The 19,150-nt window shown below is 37.3% G+C and overlaps 1 protein-coding gene across 1 annotated transcript in view; it reads right to left on the bottom strand.

The window, feature by feature from the left end:
• Window positions 1-3,776: 3,776 nt before the first annotated feature.
• The window catches only part of PPAT (phosphoribosyl pyrophosphate amidotransferase), a 44,225-nt gene continuing 28,851 nt past the window's right edge, over window positions 3,777-19,150 (bottom strand). The window contains exons 2-11 of the mRNA XM_006868048.1: window positions 14,390-14,456; window positions 13,548-13,754; window positions 11,410-11,522; window positions 11,165-11,307; window positions 10,614-10,686; window positions 8,226-8,377; window positions 7,993-8,120; window positions 7,318-7,539; window positions 4,984-5,104; window positions 3,777-3,970 (exon numbers count right to left, since the gene is read on the bottom strand). Of these exons, the coding sequence (XP_006868110.1) occupies window positions 3,777-3,970; window positions 4,984-5,104; window positions 7,318-7,539; window positions 7,993-8,120; window positions 8,226-8,377; window positions 10,614-10,686; window positions 11,165-11,307; window positions 11,410-11,522; window positions 13,548-13,754; window positions 14,390-14,456 (1,420 nt within the window). The remainder of the gene's footprint in view (window positions 3,971-4,983; window positions 5,105-7,317; window positions 7,540-7,992; window positions 8,121-8,225; window positions 8,378-10,613; window positions 10,687-11,164; window positions 11,308-11,409; window positions 11,523-13,547; window positions 13,755-14,389; window positions 14,457-19,150) is intronic.

Below are 19,150 nucleotides of genomic sequence, written 5' to 3'. Positions count from 1 at the left end.
TGGGAAGACAATTTCTTCACAAAGTAACCCATATATTTACAGTGGACACTACAGCTTATCCTAAAATGTCATTCCAAGGAGTACACAACTTTTTCAGAGATCTGGATTTTCATTTTGACCTCTTCAAGAAACATGTGGGCACTACTTGAAGCCCACTAAAGAAAGGATTCAAGTAGCATTTTAGTCTCTAGGGAGAAATTCTGAGGGTCGATATGAATATCTACCTGTCAAAGTTGACTTTGCACAATACAGGGCAGAAGAACTAGATGTTTAAAAGTTGTTAAGTGCCGTCGAGCAGATTACAACCCATAGTGACCCTGTATAGAGTTTCCAAGGAGCAGCTGATGAGCTTGAAGCACTGACCTTGCAGTTCAAACGACTTTGCAGTCTGACACATTAGCCCACAGCGCCACACCAGGACTCCAGATGTCTAAAAGTAGTCCACTAAAGAGCAGTATGAGCTAATTATTTAAAACACCAAGCACACACACACATACACACACTTTGGGAAGTCTTCTATGGCAACCTCCACATCCCACTACTGTTTTCATAATACTCATCACTACCATAGTTTACTGAATACTGCATTTCAAATTATTTCTCGTAGTCACCAACTGATCCTCAGAAACCCTACACAGGGTCGCTATGAGTTGGAACTGACTCGATGGCACTTAAAAACAATAAAAATACTCTCACCCTGGATATTTCCCAGTGTCTGGTTCATAACAGGTGGTCACTATATGCCTGGATCAGAGAAATTAGATCTGGCTTGGATGTTGTTTTTGAGCTATATGCTGCACTAACTAGAAGTCAATAAATTTTTAAAAAATCACGCACACACATATGTAAACATAATTTTCTTGTATATATTTTTCATCAAGACATCACAAAAAAGTCACTGAAAACTAGTCTTAGTTTGGCTCACAACAATACAGATCCTGTGAAGACACATTTTAAATCTTTACAGTTTACAATACTCTATATAACTTTAAAAGCAATTAAACAACATTGGAGATTAAATTAATCAAAATGGGTAATTAAATGCAGACTTCAGAAACTTGTAAAATAAAAGGCAAAAAACAGTAAGAAATTTGTAGAATTACCAAACTGTCACAGTACTACTTTCCATTATAAAAAGATCTTGATAAAGTAAAATAAAAACCATGGAAAAAATAAAGTCAAATGAAAGATTTGGTTTTGTACTTTCCCTGAGTCTCTTGTTTTTAAAAATCAAATGTAAGGCCAGCCGGTTCTAATTTTGACCCAAAGGCCTTGCTCTCTGCCTCCTCTTTGGAGAACCCATTTAAGACAAGAGGCTACACACTGTGAGATGGTCCCTGGCTTCCTTCAAATGTCATTTGCTTAGGCCACTGCCACAGGGTTCTTGACCAGCCACTGCAGTGGGCTGAAAGACCTACCAAGAGTTTCTCTTGGTCTGCCACAATGTAACATACTGAGACTATATACAAAATAAGGGAAACAGATCTCTAGTTCTTAATAAATATTAAGTTCTTAAATGGATCAGGATATTATATACAGCAAACTGTGGTAACTTTGTAACATGGGGAGAAACACTATCATGTTTGTTTGTTTTTTAAATCTACATAAATGGGTGGTGGTGTGTAGGTCCCTTTAATATTCTAAATCTCAGATGTTACAATGGGAAAAAAAATTTTAATAAATGAGACCTTTTGACAACTTAAAAAACTCAATTCATTAAAACCCAGTATTAAAAACAACAACAAAAAGTGGTTTTAAGCTGGCATTTGAATGTGGGCATTCTAATTCTAAAAAGCTAGCTGTCTCCTTGATCTGTACTCAAAACAGGCCCATACAGCATTTCTTGCTTGATCACTTAATAACAATTACATGTATGCATATATGCTTGCAAGTTGATCAAGCACTTCATTTTAAAAAGAATATTGCAGCTGTTGTTAAGTGCCGTTGAGTCGGTTTCAACCTACAGCGATCCTGTATAGGGTTTTTGAGGAGCAGCTGGTGAGCTTGAACTTCCAACCTTGTGGTTCACACCAACTCTGCAGTCCAGTGCATTAACCTACAGCACCACACCAGGACTCCAAAACACATAAGTAATCAAACTAAGGATAAGTGTTTTGTTGGCATCTAAACTTATTTCAAATGTACAAGCTTACTTGCTGGGCTTATGCTATTAGAATACTATGTATTATGACCTATACCGTCTGGTCAAATGGAGGAAAACTTTTCCCATACATTTTGACAACCATTGTTGGGACATGGAGAGCTGCAAAGCAATGCCAAATTTTGTCTCCTCCATCCTAATGAAATTTCAACTGCAGAGCAACTGTCAACATTTCAAAAGGTATAAAATCACGTACCTCACGACTAAAAGTATGAGATTTATTCATTCCAATCAATTCTTTAGATTAATGAGATAAGCATACTATTTACTACACAGGTTTGGAAACTGAGGCACAAAAGATTTTTTTGTTGTTCGTTAAGAAGACTTGTCAGATGTTGTTGGTATGTGCCGTGGAGTCAGTTCCGACTCATAGTGACCCTGTACAAGGTTCTGAAGGCTGTAAATCTTTACAGGAGCAGAAAGCCTCCTCTTTTTCCCACGGAGAAAGTTAGGGAAGTCAAAATCGTAACTATAATTAAACTCTAAGGGCTAGACACAGAGTGTAACTTTGCAATGTTGCATTTAATTCACCTATTCTGTTTGTGTCCAATTTCCTTCCTTGGTCCCACCAAACCAAACCTACTGCCCACTGAGTTGATGGCAACTTATAGCAACCCTATAGGAGAGAGTATAACAGTCCCAGAGGTTTCTAAGGCTGTTATCTTTTTGAAAGCAGATTGCCAGCCACATCATTCTCCCATTAAGTGGCTGGTGGGTTTGAACCACTAGCCTTTCAGTTAGCACTTGAGCAGTTTACCCAGTATGCCACCAGGCCTTCGATGCGTCTTAGCACCTACCTTTTATGACTATGTAAATATGACTAGGCAATGTTTATGTTTACAAAAACAACAACAACAAAAAACCATACAGGGAAGCTTTAAAAAGTTGACAAATGGAATTAAGAGATAACAGAATTTTCCCAGGTACTTTTTAACCCTATTCATATATTGCAATTAGCTCAATTATGAAAAATTTCGTAACTTGAGTTTCAACAAATATGAAAAAACATTCCACAAGATGAACTGTAAGAATTCTTACACAGTGTAGTAGGGTGGCATTCCCCTCTAACACAGAAATTATTTGCATTACTGTTGAAAATATGAAATTAAGTCTAATACCGAGTACTTGGTATAGTATTTTCAATTGTCTCATATGTGTGTGGAAATTGGAAAATGAATAAGGAAGAGCAGAGAAGAATTGAAGCCTGTAAATTCTGGGCTTGGTGAAGAATACTGACTATACCATGGACTCCTGAAGAACGAATCAATCTGTCCTGGAAGAAGTACAGCCAGGATACTTCTTAGAAGTGAGGATGGCAGGACTTTGCCTCTAGATGTGGTATTAGAAGGGACTAGTTCTAGAAAATCATGCCCGGTAAAGTACAGGGTCAGGGGAAAAGAGGAAAAACTTCAACAAGATGGACTGCAACAGTAGGCTCAAACATGGCAATGATTGTGAGGACGTTGCAGAACCAAGCAGTGATTCATTCTGCTATATATAGGAACCAACTCGACAGCAACAACAGCAACCAAGTAACATGAAATCCATAAGGCAGTAAACCACTGTAACTCCTTGACCAGCGTTGTATTTTGAAACCATTATCCACCCTCAGCAGCTACCATTCCAATTCTACAGGGTATTCTCCAGTGAGACAAGCTGTACAATGACCGTTCTTTTCAAAACACTTCAGACCATTTCCATTTTCATGGATCACAATATCTTGCTTTCCCATTTTCTGTTTAAAATTTAGCCTTTCTTGTACAGATGAAACCAGCCCTTCCACTGACAGATACACAACACTGTTGGCTCCTATAAAGGGAGAGAAAAAAATAAAGGCATGAGAGTCCTTTTGAAAGACCTGCCTCAACCGAGAATGGCTACAAATAGAAAAACTTAAACCAAGATAAAATTTTCTTCTGAATTTCTAAATTCTGAAATTTCTTATGAAAAAAAGGGGAAAGACCACAACTTATAACCTTTACTTATTTTAGGAGGAATTTATGGAATAATGCTATTTAAAATAATAGTAGAAGCTTCCAGGCTAGGATGAATTTTTTTTAATTCCAGAGTAATTTCCTTGATTAGGAAAGCAGATTCTGAAATCTGGAATATTTGTATTCGAATTTAAGCTCAATGTCATTTACCTTTTTCAATTTTTTTTTTTTTTAATCCTCACTCATCTGGAAATCAACACAGGGTTTTTAAGACATTATTATTATTATTAAAATAAAGATAAAGCATGTAATATAATTGCTGGCAAACAGTGAGTGCTCACAATATGATAGATACCCATCAGTGTGACATTTAGAATGCTAACAGGTAAGGCACAGGCATGGCTAGTCAAAACAAATAGCTGCCACAGATAACCAGGGCACACTGGCTGAATATCTATGAGACTTTACCTGTATGATCTGAAAGGGCAGTGTCTTATCCAAAATAATCTACATCTCCTAGTCTCTTTGTAAGCCTACAGAAACTTTTACTCTTTATCCATATTCATATTCGAATTCATCTATTGGGCGCTGAGTAGGGTGGTTTTGGTTTTTTTGGCATCTGACCTCTGGGGGGCTTTAAATGATACACTTAACTTGCAGTTCCCTTTACCCAGAAAGTCTCATCCCACCCCCCACCTAAGCCACCTATTCCTGGGAGGCTTTCATCTTCCTTTGATGTCACCTTGATGACAGCACATCCTATGGAATCTACACATGCCAGGCACTCTAACTAACACTACTTAAATAAGTGCAAAGACTTACAAGCTTTGGAGTTTCTCTGTTAATAAAGGATTCAAGGTAAAACTTCAAAGAAATTTTAATACCTACCCAAATATTCTGCAAGGTGATCGAATTCTGGTTTATTGGCAATAAGTTCTTCTTTTGTGGGAATGTTGATTCCCATGAAGCATGGAAATTTAATTGGTGGCGAGGCTACTCTAATATGTACCTTGGTAAGAAAAAATTTCACACATTCATTATGGCTGAACTGAACTGTAACAATAACTATGCAAAATTCTCTTTCGTTGGATAAATGCAACATAAAATTGTTTAAAGAATATTTAACAACAATACATGAACAAGAAAGCAAACTACACAATTTGTTCACTGAATAACAGACTAGAAAGAATTCTGAAAATCACCTAATATACATACAAAACTCCAGCATGCAGTCAAAACTACTTACAAAACTAATTTATTACCAAAGAATCTTACTTGAAGAACAGACTTCTCTAGACTCCAAAATATCTTTGACAAAAACTTCAAAATGTCAGCCACTTATAAAGAGTTGTTTATGTAGCATCTACTGTTTCTTTCTGTCATTTATTAATGAGGAATTTTTTTCCTTACAATCTCCTACTTCTTTCTCATTTAAGGATTTTACTCCCTAGACCAATTTTCACTTTCTTTTTTAATACATGAATGGCACTTTTGTTTATCTCTTTAAAAAGTCTTTAAATGAAAATCTATGATCTAGCAGGTTAAAACAAAAACTGTAATAATGTGACAGAGCATAGCTTTCATATATATTATTATTGTCTACCTTTGATCAAGTAGAGTTATGTGGTTATAATAGCAGAGTCCTGGTGTGGCACTGTAGGATAAGCACTGAACTGCTAAACACAAGGTCTCCTCCTTGGAAAGCCTATACACAAGGTTGCTATGAATTGGAACCAACTCAATTGCACTTACCAACAACAAAGGTAAAACCTCATGGAGCAGTTCTACTCTGTTCTATGGGGTCATTATGAGTTAGAATTGATGCACAGCAGTGGACTTACTGGGTTTTTATAAAGAATTCCTGGTGACTCAGTGGTAATGAGCTCAGCTGGGAGAAAACTGAGGCAGTCTGCTCCCATGAAGATTTACAGCCTTGGAAATCCTACAGGGCATTTCTACCCTACAGGGTCACTATGAATCAGAATCAGTGCAACAGCAGTGGGGCACAAACAGTTCAATGCTTGATTACTAACCTCCAAAGAAAAGCCTGAAGAGCTGCTTCTAAAAGCCTTGAAAACCTGATAGAGCAGTTCTACTCTACAACACATAGGGTCACCATGAGCCAGTCAACTCAACAATAACTGACGTGGTTTATTTTGGTAATGGCAAAACAAGGTGTGCATTTACTTTTAAACCTTTTTCATACTAGCGAATATCTTAACATGTTCAACAGTTATTATAATTATTATTTCTAATGGCTGCACCATATTACAGCATACTGATGTATCAATTACTAAACTATTGGCCTACTGGTAAATATTTAAGACACTTCCAGATTTTTTTCTTTTTGTCTTTTGCTATCATAGGAAATACTGAATTGCATTTTTAACTGTTTATAGCACATGATTTTCACATAAAAATTTCAAGAGATTGATTATCCGAATCATAGAGACTTTAAAATCAATTCTCCTTCCTGCTTCTTTAATCTGTATTATAGAACTAGTTAAGAATTAAGTTTGAAATTTAAAAATATAGCTTAATGTTATCTATCTAATTCATCGCACTGGGATTCTTTTGATGTCTTCAAATAAAGAATAATTAATAGTCCATAGATTTGAGTATTCTATTTTCTGTGGTTAGTCTTTTTTAATTAATTTAAAATATTTTCTAAAGCTTTTATACTTAGTTTTCAAATTTATTAAAGGTGAAATTTAGCATATAAGGGTTTGCTGTTAAGTACTGTTGAGTCAGGTATGACTCATAGTAACACTGGATTAGAGTTTCCAAGGTTTAAATCTTTGCAGGAGCAGAAAGCTGGTGGGTTCAAACCTCAGACTCAGAGTCCAGTGCTTATTATGTGGGGCCCACCATGCTCCCAGTATATAAAGGCAGCAGCAGTACATATTTTTCAAATTACTATCAAGCAAAGCCAAGTCCACTGCTATCTACAGTCGATTCCAACTACACAGGATTTCTGAGACTGTAAATCTTTTTTCTCCTAGAGAGCAGCTGGTCAGTTTGAACTGCCAGCCTTGCAGTTAGCAACCCAATACATAACCCACAACACCACCAGGGCTCCTTTCAAATTACTAGTTATTCCTAAACTGAGCTGAATAGAAAAAATTAATTTGTTCTACTATCCATTTGATTCATTTACTGAACTACAATTTTTACAACAATATCACACTAATAGTGCTCCGGAGGCCTTTCAGCATCACTTACCTCTTTTGCGCCAGATTCTTTGAGCAGTTTTATTATGGGTGAGATGGTATTGCCTCTCACAATTGAATCATCTATAAGAACAATTCTTTTGCCTTTAAAATTGTCTGACAAAACTCCAAATTTTTTTGCAACACCAAGCTGTCTTAATCTCATGTTTGGCTGGATGAAGGTTCTTCCTACATATCGATTTTTACACAGCACCTCCACATATGGAAGCCCACGCTGATGGAGAAGAAAGAAAAGGACAATAAGCATCAATATGCAGAATACTGTAGGTTCCTGTTTTTTGCAGGTCATACTGCAATTAAAGGATGTATATAAAAAGTCAAAATGCCGTTATTCTAAGAATAACTTTCCTAGAACTTGTAATGCTTCTCTCTTAAACAAATGTAAAAATTAACAGAAATTCTAGATATATTTATGATGTTGTCTTTTTAATAATTAGGAGACCAGACTCCAAGTCTTTGAGTGAGGCTTTTTATGGTTTTTATTAAAATAGTGGCACTGAATGAAAAGACTGGAAAATAAATAATGCTTGTAAATAAATCAATATGACCTTTAAACATTCCTTTCTCCTCACAATAACTTGACAAAGACTTCTCTTTGTAGACAAGGATTTCTTATTCCTCTAAAAGGCGAACAATTTGCTGGATCATGTTAATCAAGAACACAAACCTTTGCTGCATAACCAAGAGCAGCAGGTGTGGCAGATTCCGGAACAGTGCTGACCAAATCTGCATCCACTGGTGCTTCAATTGCCAGCTGCTGACCACAACGGTATCTTACTGTGTAAACCATTTGGTCTGGGATATTTGGAAAAGGAAATAAACTGGTTTTACTTGCCATGTTCCAATAAGATAAATATAAGTTATTATCAGCAATAGTCAAAGAGAAAAAATTTCTCTTACCTTCAAATATGCTATCTGGTCTTGCGAAGTAAACATATTCAAAGATACAAAAAGCCACTGGATCCCTTTCAGACCTTGGTATAATAGCAAGTGTTTGCACATTATGTCTGGATATTTTCACAATTTCTCCAGGCAAGACTTCACGGTAATATCTTGGGAAATAACGTTAAAGAAAGAGTTGTTAAAATAAGACCTTAAAGCAGGCTAATAATAATTTTTAAAACTAATATAAAATACATACAGAGTCCCTCTCTTGTAGAGAAAAATGCCTAGTTTAATATAAAGTCTAGAGATGGCTTCCCCTCCCCACACAAAAAAAGGGGGTGGGGGTGGGGATGTGGAGTATATATGTCTCCAGCAGTAACTTATGTAAATCTTTTCCTTAAATTTCATCTCGTAACTTTTTAAAAGATTACAATCTCCTCAGTGCATCATCATTTGACAGTATTTGCTTCTAATCCCTGGTGGGGTTTTTTTGCAGGGGAGGGATGTACACAAAAGTACTCAGGAATATATAATCATTTAAACAACCAAAGGATACATTCTACAAGCCTGCCCCCTGACCATCAGCACTTGGCTGCCAGCACACAGCCTTTCTCTTTCCATGAGTCTAGAGTCCTCAGCTGCTCCCTCTCTCCATGCTCTCATCTCTGTTTCCATCTCTGGTGTCGCTGCTTCTCTGGATAGGGTCCTACATTCTGCTCATGTTCTTAGAGAAGAGGTTCTCTGTTCCTGGACTGTAATATTAACTACTCGCCCATTTTTGTTACAAAACATCTACCTATACAGTTGTGACAAGTCACAATTAGTCATGATAACAATTACTATTGAATGATAAGACTCTTATCCCCATCTCCTTTCACTAGACCTGTCTAGACAAGAGGAAAACTATTCAGTGGGGATTGTAGTAAACCAGTCACTTCATGCCTTTATAGCCCTTCCCATTTTAGGTAGCCAATGCCTAAGTTGCCCGTCCCTATCAACTCTATATACAGAGTGGATAGGATTGATTTTTGGATGTAAAGACTCCTTCCCTCTCAGTTGGTATTTTGAGCTACTACATCCATAAGTATAGGTCACATTCATCAAATTGTGGCAATTTACACTTATTTCCTTTATCAAAAAAAAAAAAAAAAAAGATGTCCCCCGCCTCGGCCCCCTCTTTTTTATCTTCCTCTGCTTGAGTTCTGATCATCAAGCGATTGTAGCCAGGTCAAATGCATACTATCTACTAGTTTGGACATTCTTGTGCATCTCCCCTCACTTCCTATTAACTGGATGCTTCGCTCTCTCAAGTCTAGCCCTCTGTGGCTATGTCCTTGTCCATGTCTCAAGTGTCCCCAGATCTCACCACACTTCGGATCAATCAACCCCTCCTCTTCTCTCTTTCGTCTCCAGGTCAAAGGGAGTCTATGGAACGTAGTCGAACTTAGCCCATATCTTTCTTCATAGCTGCCTTTTCCCATCTTCCACTCACCAGGAGACCAACGTGGTCGCCAGCAAGCTTACATGCCTGCTTATGAGTTCCTTTTGAGTTTCAGTCTTGGAAGGGGATTTGTCTTGAAGGGACTTGATTGCTTGCCTAGATGGCTCCCCAGCTAAAAACTTACTTGTTCTTGTAGTAGCCAGTCAGACTACCATTTTTGTTTTGGATTTTTCCTGCTGGTGTTTCTTTCAAGAAGTATCTTCTGTTCCTCTAGCTATTCCAGGCTGGTCTGTTTGTCATTTCAAGTAGGAATGGACCACCTTAGAGGGTTCTACCTTAGATCCTATAGACTACAAAGCTCCACAGGAGGGCTATTTCACTGAGCAAGTTCTAGAACCCCTTTTAGGTATTTGAATCAGGCTGAAGACGGGTTTACAAGCTTTCCAGAATCATGTTTCCAATATTCCTTTCTATCCCACTCAAGTGTCTATTTTGTAGTAGTAGGCAAAGGGAACCACTATTCATAAGACAGTCAAGTATCTTAACATTATTTCTAATGTGAACATTTTTATTGTGGCGTTGAGGAGATCCTTCCATTCTAAAATGTTTCATAGCATTTTGAAAGAAAGATGCCAGTTTCAGAACTAGAAGGTTTTGTTAAGTGCCATCAAGTTAGTTCTGACTCATAGTGACCTATATAGAGTTTCTGAGGAGCAGCTGGTGAGCTTGAAAAGCAACCTTGTGGTTAGGAGGCAACTGCTTATCCTACAACGCCACATCAGAACTCCATTAGAAGGAATTACTGGACATTAAAGTCATTGCAACTATGAGGCACAATGTATATAAGAAACAGCATTTATACATGTTTTCCTGCCATCATCAGAAAAAAACTTTCTTATAAAATTCAAAAGAAAAATTACTATCAATGTGGAAAAAGATAATATGAGAAAGGTAAAACTTACAATGCACCAATAGACAGAAAGCTACAAGATTCTGAGGACACCACCCATCCTTCTGTTTCCGAAGGGTTCTTCCCTGTAAATCACAGGACAATCGTTTCAGTTAATGTACTCACGGCATTTTAAAAGACGTTACCTGTACCTATTTCAAGAGAATGCTTAAATACCAAACACATACATGAAAAAGTTCAGAGAATATCCATTTCAATGACTTTAAGGATTTTAATTTTGTATAAGCCAAAGTTAAAGTAAATAATCTCCCAAGGTTCCATGGTTTGAATAAGACATTTATCTGATAATCAAAACCAAAATCACTAACATGATATTATACAAATGAAAAGGCTGGACAAATGATATAAACAGGAAATTCAGAAAGGAAAAAATAGGAATATCCAATTATTAAATGAAAAGCAAGTCATCTTCCTTCATAAACAGTCTAGAAAACGTACTTTTTACCTATCTCTTCCTCACCCACAAATTTCTTATACCTAAAGATCTCAAGGTGTGCCAGCAGTACAATGATTCTGAAAGCATTTTGAAGTTATATTCATTACCTTTTTTTATATCAGATACTGGAATAAGACGACCAATGCACAGAGGACGATTTCCATATGGATCTCGTACTGCATAAATAACATCTCTGTGCATGATCAGCAGGGAATATGCTGTGGGTGCCTCCTTCATTAAATTTTTAATCCTGAAATTAATTAAATAATCAAATGAATAACTTCAGTTATAAGCACATGCAAGGCAAAGCTCTCATTATCAGAGCTGCAGTTTAATCCAGTTTTACAATTACCTTGCTACCCAGTCTGGTGTGTCATCTCGCTCATGGGGAGGGGTATATGCCAGTAGCTGGGTAATCATTTCACTATCAGAGCTTGTTGACAGACCAACACCATGACGGAGAAGCTATTTAAGAGGGGGAAAAGTTGAATCATTAGAAAGGGAGCTCCAGCCTACCTTATACCCAATAGCCCGACAAAACAGAAAGAAATCGGCATTCTGTTGATTTGATATGCATGTTACAAAAAGCCTACATCCCACTAAGAGTAAGTCTACTTCTCTTCAGGCAATGGGAAGTCTGTGGAAGTTTTGAAACAGTTTTGAAAATATACAGAAAAAAGCTTGTGAAGACTGTTTGAAGAAATGCAGGCATGCGTTGCAGGTAGTTATGAAAGAGCTTTGCAGGTGTAGAATACAGCCCTGACAAATAGAATAGCTTCCTGTTTAGTGGTTCCTGTAAGTAAGACTGGCACACCATCGTAGTGACTCTCAAACTGGTGCTAGTGATGGTGGTTACCTATCCTCAATGATTATTTCTGAGAGTTAAAAGACTAATTAAATGAGGGGGCTTCAAAAAGTTCGTGAAGAAATAGAATGAAAAGATAATGGAATATTCCACAAACTTTTTGAAGCCCCTTGAATTGGTTGAGTGCACTCTGTAATAAATACAAAGTCCTGAACAAGACTGACTGGGACAAGAATATCACCATCGACGTGTGCAGGCTAATAAAACTGACTCCAAATCACAAGAAAACATTTCCAGTAGACAAAGCAGAGGTAAAGTTTAGCATCTCGGAGTTCTGGTATAGAACTGTAGGATAAGCACTAACTGCAAAATAAGTGGTTCAAACCCACCAGCTGTTGCTCCTTGGAAACCCTATACAAGGTCACTATGAGTCAGAATGGATTCAATGCCATCAACAACAAGAGATTTTTGTCTTGAAATAATGAATTAGATACCGATTAGAGTTGAACGCTTAGTGGTTTTCTTAAAGTGATGAGGCTGTGGGTGGGGGGTGGGGGGGTTTGTTTTTCCTGTAATTATTACTTCATATTTAAAGTTTTGTGATCACCGAAAAATTTAAACAAACCACGTCTTTTCACTTGGAGGAACAAAAGGCTATACCTTCATTAGAATGCCAACACCTAAGAGGGCAGGACAAAGCCTAGAGAAATACCCAAAGCTGGAATCAGAAACAGAAGGACAATGTGTTGTACAGTGTATGCTTGGGTTTTCAACGTTGTCCACTCACCAATTCATCATCATTTAAGTTCTGTAACTATTTATCCCATGAGAAATGCCAGGACCTAGAGTCTAAGAGGATAGCAGTGTGAGAGGGTGTGTGCAATCATCCTATTACTAAATAATATCTGGTTCTGAGGTTTTGAAAACAAGCTTATTGGAATCTAATGAACTGAAGAAATTTGACATCAACTAATGAACACCATGAATGGATAAATAAGAAGCTACCAGGATTTCTGGTATGGCGCTGTAGGATCAGCACTGGACTGTGAAACATAAAGTTGACAGTTCAAACCCACCAGCTGCTACTTGGAAACCTTATACAGGGTCATTAAGAGTCAGAACTGACTCGATGGCACTTAACAACAACAACCAGGAATAAAAAAAAACATCAAGTAGTAAGGGAAATAAAGAGAAGATGAAATGACAAAAGATAGGCTCAGAACTAAACCCACTAACACATCCAGTTCCCAATAATCTTAAGTGAAAAAGTCTTTAAATAGGCTTTCTTTAGTTTCCTGTAATTATTTCCAAAACATTTCTCTTCTCAAACTTGTCAGCTTCAATATTAGACTCCATTTTCTTATGCTTTGAGAATGGGGATAAAATTAAAGGGATAGTAACTCTAACTTCTCTGTGCTTCCAATATTAACTAACTCTGTACTCTAAATGGAGATTCTCAGCACACATTCCTCCCAGCCCAACCCACCCACACAGCCTGGGGAGTGACCTCTTGGAATCTGTAATTTAACAAGTTCTTCAGGTAATAATTCTGATGCAAATGTTCTTTGCAGCTAAATAACAGGTGGCAACAATTAGATAAAAACTCTTGAATATGATCCGTATTAACTAACCGCAATTGTGAAAAGAAAAAAGAAAGCATTAAAAAGGAAAATAAAAAAACTTACCTTTCTCCTTAAGCGGGCAGCATTGACCAATTCGCCATTATGTGCCACTGCTATTTTTCCGTGAAGTGTTTCAACAACAAAGGGCTGGCAGTTTTCCAATTCACTGTTTCCAGTAGTGGCATACCTCGTGTGACCAATTCCAAGATTTGAAATATATAATTTCTTCAAATTGTCTTCAGTAAAGACATGATTTACAAGGCCCATGCCCTTAAGTCAAAGTAATAACACATCTTAGAAACAAACAGAGACTAGTACTGATGTAAGTAAAAAACCATCCCAAATTAAAACAGTTTGCTTGATTTATCTGGGCTTCATACTCTTAAAAAGGCTAGTCAGATGTACTAAGCATAGAATACAAACTGAAATCATCTGCATGTTAAAAAAAATTAAAGCATCTGTCAATTCTAGGCAATAAACTTGGAAAGAAATTAATCCAATTTGACAAATGCTAGACAGTGAAGTTAGAAATAGTTCATCAAATTATTTATTCAAAATTCCCTGCCTCTAGTCCTGGTGGGCTCCTGGTGTGGCACTACAGGTTAAGCTGTAGGTTGGCAGTTCAAACCCATCAACTGCTCCTCATAAACCCTATACAGGGTAGCTATGAGTTGGAACTAACTTGTCAGCACTTAACAACAGTTGTGTGTGGCACCCTATGTTAACACTAGACTAGTAACTGCAAGGTTGGCAGTTCAAACCCACCAGCCATGCCCTGGAAACCCTCTACAGGGTCCTATGAGTTGGAACCACCTAGAAAGCACTTAACATCAATAACTAGTTAAACTGGTTATCATCTTGCTGTTTAAACCTCTATAATCAAACTCTTAAGTGCTCAAATATACCTTATGTGTTTTGAATGTTGGTACTGAACTGCCATCACTGGTCACAATACCAGCACTCTCCTGACCCCTGTGAACACAAAAAGGTACCATCTGTTAGCTGCAGAACTTTATTCAACAGATCTTTAACAGACATCCATGAACTTGTCTGACAACATATCTGATGCTATAATATTAGTACCACTTGTACTGATGATGCTGCTGCTCAGTAATAAAAGCAGATATCGTCCTAATGCACTACAGATATACTTCTAATGCCATGCTAGACACTATGGTAGGTACTTTACAAAAATGATCTAATTTGGTTTTTGTTAGCAACCCTATGAAGTAGGTACTATTATTACTATCCCTGTTTACGTATAAGGGCACTAAAGAAATGGGAGTAACTTGCTGACTGTAACACAGAGTGCAGATGGCATGGCCAGGATTACAACTCAGACAACATAATATGAGTCTACATAAGGTTTCAACAGGATGACTATGCACATATACATTCATTTTGTACAATGAAATACACACAGGCTAGAAGGATACCACATGTGTGAGAGTGTGTAATTCTAATTACAACGGGCCTAACTGCTCAACGATTTTAATAGTGTGCAACAAGTACTGTAAATGAGAGAGATTCTTACTGATGTTTTGTTCCAAAAAATATTAGGGTAGAAATGAAAAATAAACCTCTGTCAGATATGCATATTGTTGTTGTTAAGTGCCATCGAGTCGATTCTGACCCACAGCGACCCTGTACAGGGTTCCCAGGAAGCAACTGGAGAGCTTGAACCACCAACCTTGCAATTCAAATAACTTTGCAGTCTGGCGCATTAACCCACAGCACCACCTAGACTCCACTTAGGTGTATACATAATAATTGTTAGTACACTGATCTCAGTTATTTAGGGGAAAATCTTTTTCAAAATTATATAATTAAGCATTTCAATAGCAAGAATAATTTCAACATATACATATTTGCAAAGTAAATGTTAAAATAATATTGAAATTATTTTCTTTATCAATGAATTGAATATTACACTAAAAATAGATATGCATAATACTATATTCTATGAGAGTAAATAAATTATGAATTAAGATTTTGTTTAGTGAAATGATGTGGTCCTTAACTTTACTGATGCTAGAAGAATAGAGGATTTATGTCAGAAAAAAAATATTTATGTTAACAATAAGCATCAGGGCAGATAATAATCTCAAAAAATCATTTCCAAAACAATTTTTAAAAATCATTTGGTAGAGCACAGTAAACAATAAAAGAAATACATGCAAAAATGGTATTCTTTACCCTTTTGTCACAAGGGTAATTTTCCTTTAAGTAGAAAAGAACAAGGTTAGGAATCTTTTCAGTCCAAGCTGCTTTAATCACAAAGCCCGCGTATTTGGCAGTTTCTCCAGTTACTCCCCTCAGGCAGCTTGAACCAGTTAAACAAGATCTTTTCAGCTCTGTGCAGCTTATTGACAACCAGCCGTCTGGTTTCCTAGGAAACAAAACCTTGGCTAGAAATAGTGAATCATTTCCAGGTCACTTTCAACATGGAGAGTGGAGCAGGAAAACACTGGACTGAAGAGGAGGTTAAAGCTTTGCTGAGTGTCTGGGCAGAAAAAAATATACGAAAACAACTCTATGGAACACTGAGAAATAAAGGAATATTTATTTATATTGCCAAAAGGCTGCAAGCATTAGGTGTATTCAGAGACTGGAAGCAGTGCCGGGCGAAGTACAAAAATCTCAAATATGAATACAGAACAGTTAAACATGCCCGTAACTCTGGAGACAGCTCTAAAACTATGAAGTTCTTCTGTGATTTGGATGGGATCCTGCAGTGTCAACCAGCCACACAATTAACGGAAGAGGATGCTCACGGCAGGTGCCTGGCAAAGCAGAGCCCAAGTACAGCCCCAGAGACCACAGAAGGTAAAAAGAAAAAAGTACTATTCTTTTGTTTTTACCTAGTGAACTGTAAGTCACTTTTAAGTCCATATGGACAGCCTGAAACACCAAAGTAGAGAAAAAAACAACTGACTTACTATATGCTACTTTGCACAGCGTAAAACTTAATAATAACAAAAATTAGACAAGAGGCTACTATCAACACTTTTAAATTCTGTAAAATACAGAAAACCTACACTGATAACTGTTAATGCCAACTATTCCTTAAACATGTCTGAAATGTTTCTGACATATGGATTTGGGTTCTAAAAATATTTAAGTTTTAATTTTAGAAGAACATCCAAAAAGGGAAAAAAAAAATCCAAAATACAGCTTCAAATAAAACAGAATTTTCAGCTCCATTTTAATGTTTCTATTTTCCTGAATAGATAAATCTAAGCACAAACACTCCTTTAGTGGGGGAGGTGAAACTCACATTTAGGTCAGGGGTGGGGAATGTCCAGCCCCCAGCCCGAGGGCCTTATAAAGGCCATGAAATCATTTGGCCCAACCCTCCCAAAATAATCACTGGAATGACTCAAAATTCAATAAATCTAGGAGCTTTTTAAAATACCAACACATATTTATATTAAGTGATGCTATAAATATCTAAATGGCCCTTGGCAGAAAAAAGGTTCCCAACCCTTGATTTTAGCAATGAAGTAAAACAAAATTAGTAAATGATTTAGAGATGAAAACAAGATGCTTGACCTTGTTAAGTCTAACACTATTTACAGAAAAGTTATTGTTTATGAAAGTGCATGGAGTCCTGGTGTGGCACTGTAGGATGAAGCACTGGACTGCCAGGTCAGTTTTACCTGCAAGGTTGGTGGTTCAAACTCACCAGCCACTCCACTAGATGGCACTTAACAACACATGGAAGGGAACTCATCCACTCCCCCTTACACAGTCCCTTTGTAATTCTCTATTTTGAGAAAGCTTTGCAGTCATTACCACGTTCAATGGTAATTACAATATTTTACTCAGTTAATCACCTTGGACTCTTCATCATTTAAATGCTTACAGTACTGACTAATTAGTGGTAAGTCAATTATTCACTAATAGACTTTAATATCTTCTTCTGATGCTTTTGGCCATGTTATTTACAAGGCCCATATTTATTTATAACTCAACATCTATGTTTCAGGTACTCCATTTCTAAAACCAAACTCTTATTTTCGCCCCCACGAAATGTGATTCTCCTACAAATTGCTTCCATATTAATATCACTGTATTTCTGGTCACTTATATAGAAAGCTTGGTATTAGTCGTGACCTTTGATCCATCACTAAAGTTTAATAAATTTTTTTTCTCTGCTATGTATTCCCATCTTTTAAAACTTCACCTCCCATGTGAAATACTAAGACTTTTAACTTGCCTCTTGAGTTTTCAATTTCTTCCCATGCATCTTTTACAAGGTTACTAGTTGTTCTTTGTTTTCAATTATAAAATTACAGGCACATTAACATTTAGTTTGCATTTTAAAATACTTTAAATTTTTATTAAATATTCTATTAACTAGTCTTAAATATTATTCTTAATAGTTTCAAAATATTTAATTGATGGTATGTATCAGAATTTAGGTCTTGGTACCTCTTATACAAATGTTGCAAGCAATACTTTTTATTCATATTTAACATTTCTTTGCTAATTTAATAAATAAATGTGTCTGTAGTGGTGTTTACTACCAATAAATTTTTATTTTGTGTTTGTTAAACTATTAGTTATATGGTACATTTTCTAAATATGGTTCACAAATTGACTGCTCATTTCAAACTGGGGTCTTAGAAATATGCATGACCTCTTTTGCCTGGCAAATTTGGTTGATTTGGACAAGTTTCAGCAGAACTTGCACACTAAGACAGGTGAGGAAGGAAAACTGGCCAGTTAAACTCTTTTGCATACATAGCAGCAAGACATTCTCTGATAAAGGGCCTGACTGATTATTAACCCCCTCAGGTTGGAAGGCAGTCAAAACATGACTAGGGAAGAGTAGAATTGATCTTAATTATAGGGATGGAGCAAAGCATTCAGAATCTTCAATTGCTAATGTGGCAAGATTCAAAATTAGAGGAAACTACACGCATCACTGATAGGGGGAAATGGGGTAAAAGCAGCAATGAAGTGGCAAGCTAAGCCCTACAATATTCGGTGGGCTTCTGTGGACCCAGATGGGGACCTGGTTGGCCAGCAGTGTGAGGAGACCTGGGGACTCTTGGGCCCAGAGTCAGTGGCGTGGGCCATGGAGGAGGACTCGAGTGGAGAGTGGCGCTACCGGCTAATGGGAAGAGAGGGCATGTGCACAAGAACGCCCACACTTGCAGATGGTACCCAAGTGACCTGGCCTGGATGACTGGATGATCAGAGCTCAACCAGGATAAGAAAGAAGAGGAAAAAAAGAGTGATCTGATACAATTTAATGAACTTGACCTACACCTATGGATGCAGTGACTCAAAAGAGGGAACAAATCCTTACAGCAAGAAACATTCCCACCCCCTCCACACACAGAGTAGACAAAGATGGGCAACTTGGACACTGGATACCCAAATGGGTGGGGGGGACTACAAAGGCAAGAAGTGACTGGCTTACAAGCTTTCAAGAAGGAACCTAGAGCGAGGGGGCATGGAGGAAGGCAGAATCTCCAGTTAGTACTATCCAATCTGTCTAGGCGGAGCTGATGAAATGAAATACAAGATGGGTCACTTGTGATACTACAGTGAATAATTGTTATCAGGACTGATTGTGAGGGGTGGAAATGTAAGCGTAGACGTTTTGTAGCAAGGAAGGGAGTGATGAATCCTCCAGTCTAGGAGTGGAGGTCTCT

Source organism: Chrysochloris asiatica, unplaced genomic scaffold, assembly GCF_000296735.1.
Source record: "Chrysochloris asiatica unplaced genomic scaffold, ChrAsi1.0 scaffold00115, whole genome shotgun sequence".
Taxonomy (NCBI): Eukaryota; Metazoa; Chordata; class Mammalia; order Afrosoricida; family Chrysochloridae; genus Chrysochloris; species Chrysochloris asiatica.
Note: the sequence above shows the minus strand (reverse complement) of the source record. Positions and strands in the feature narration are given on the sequence as shown.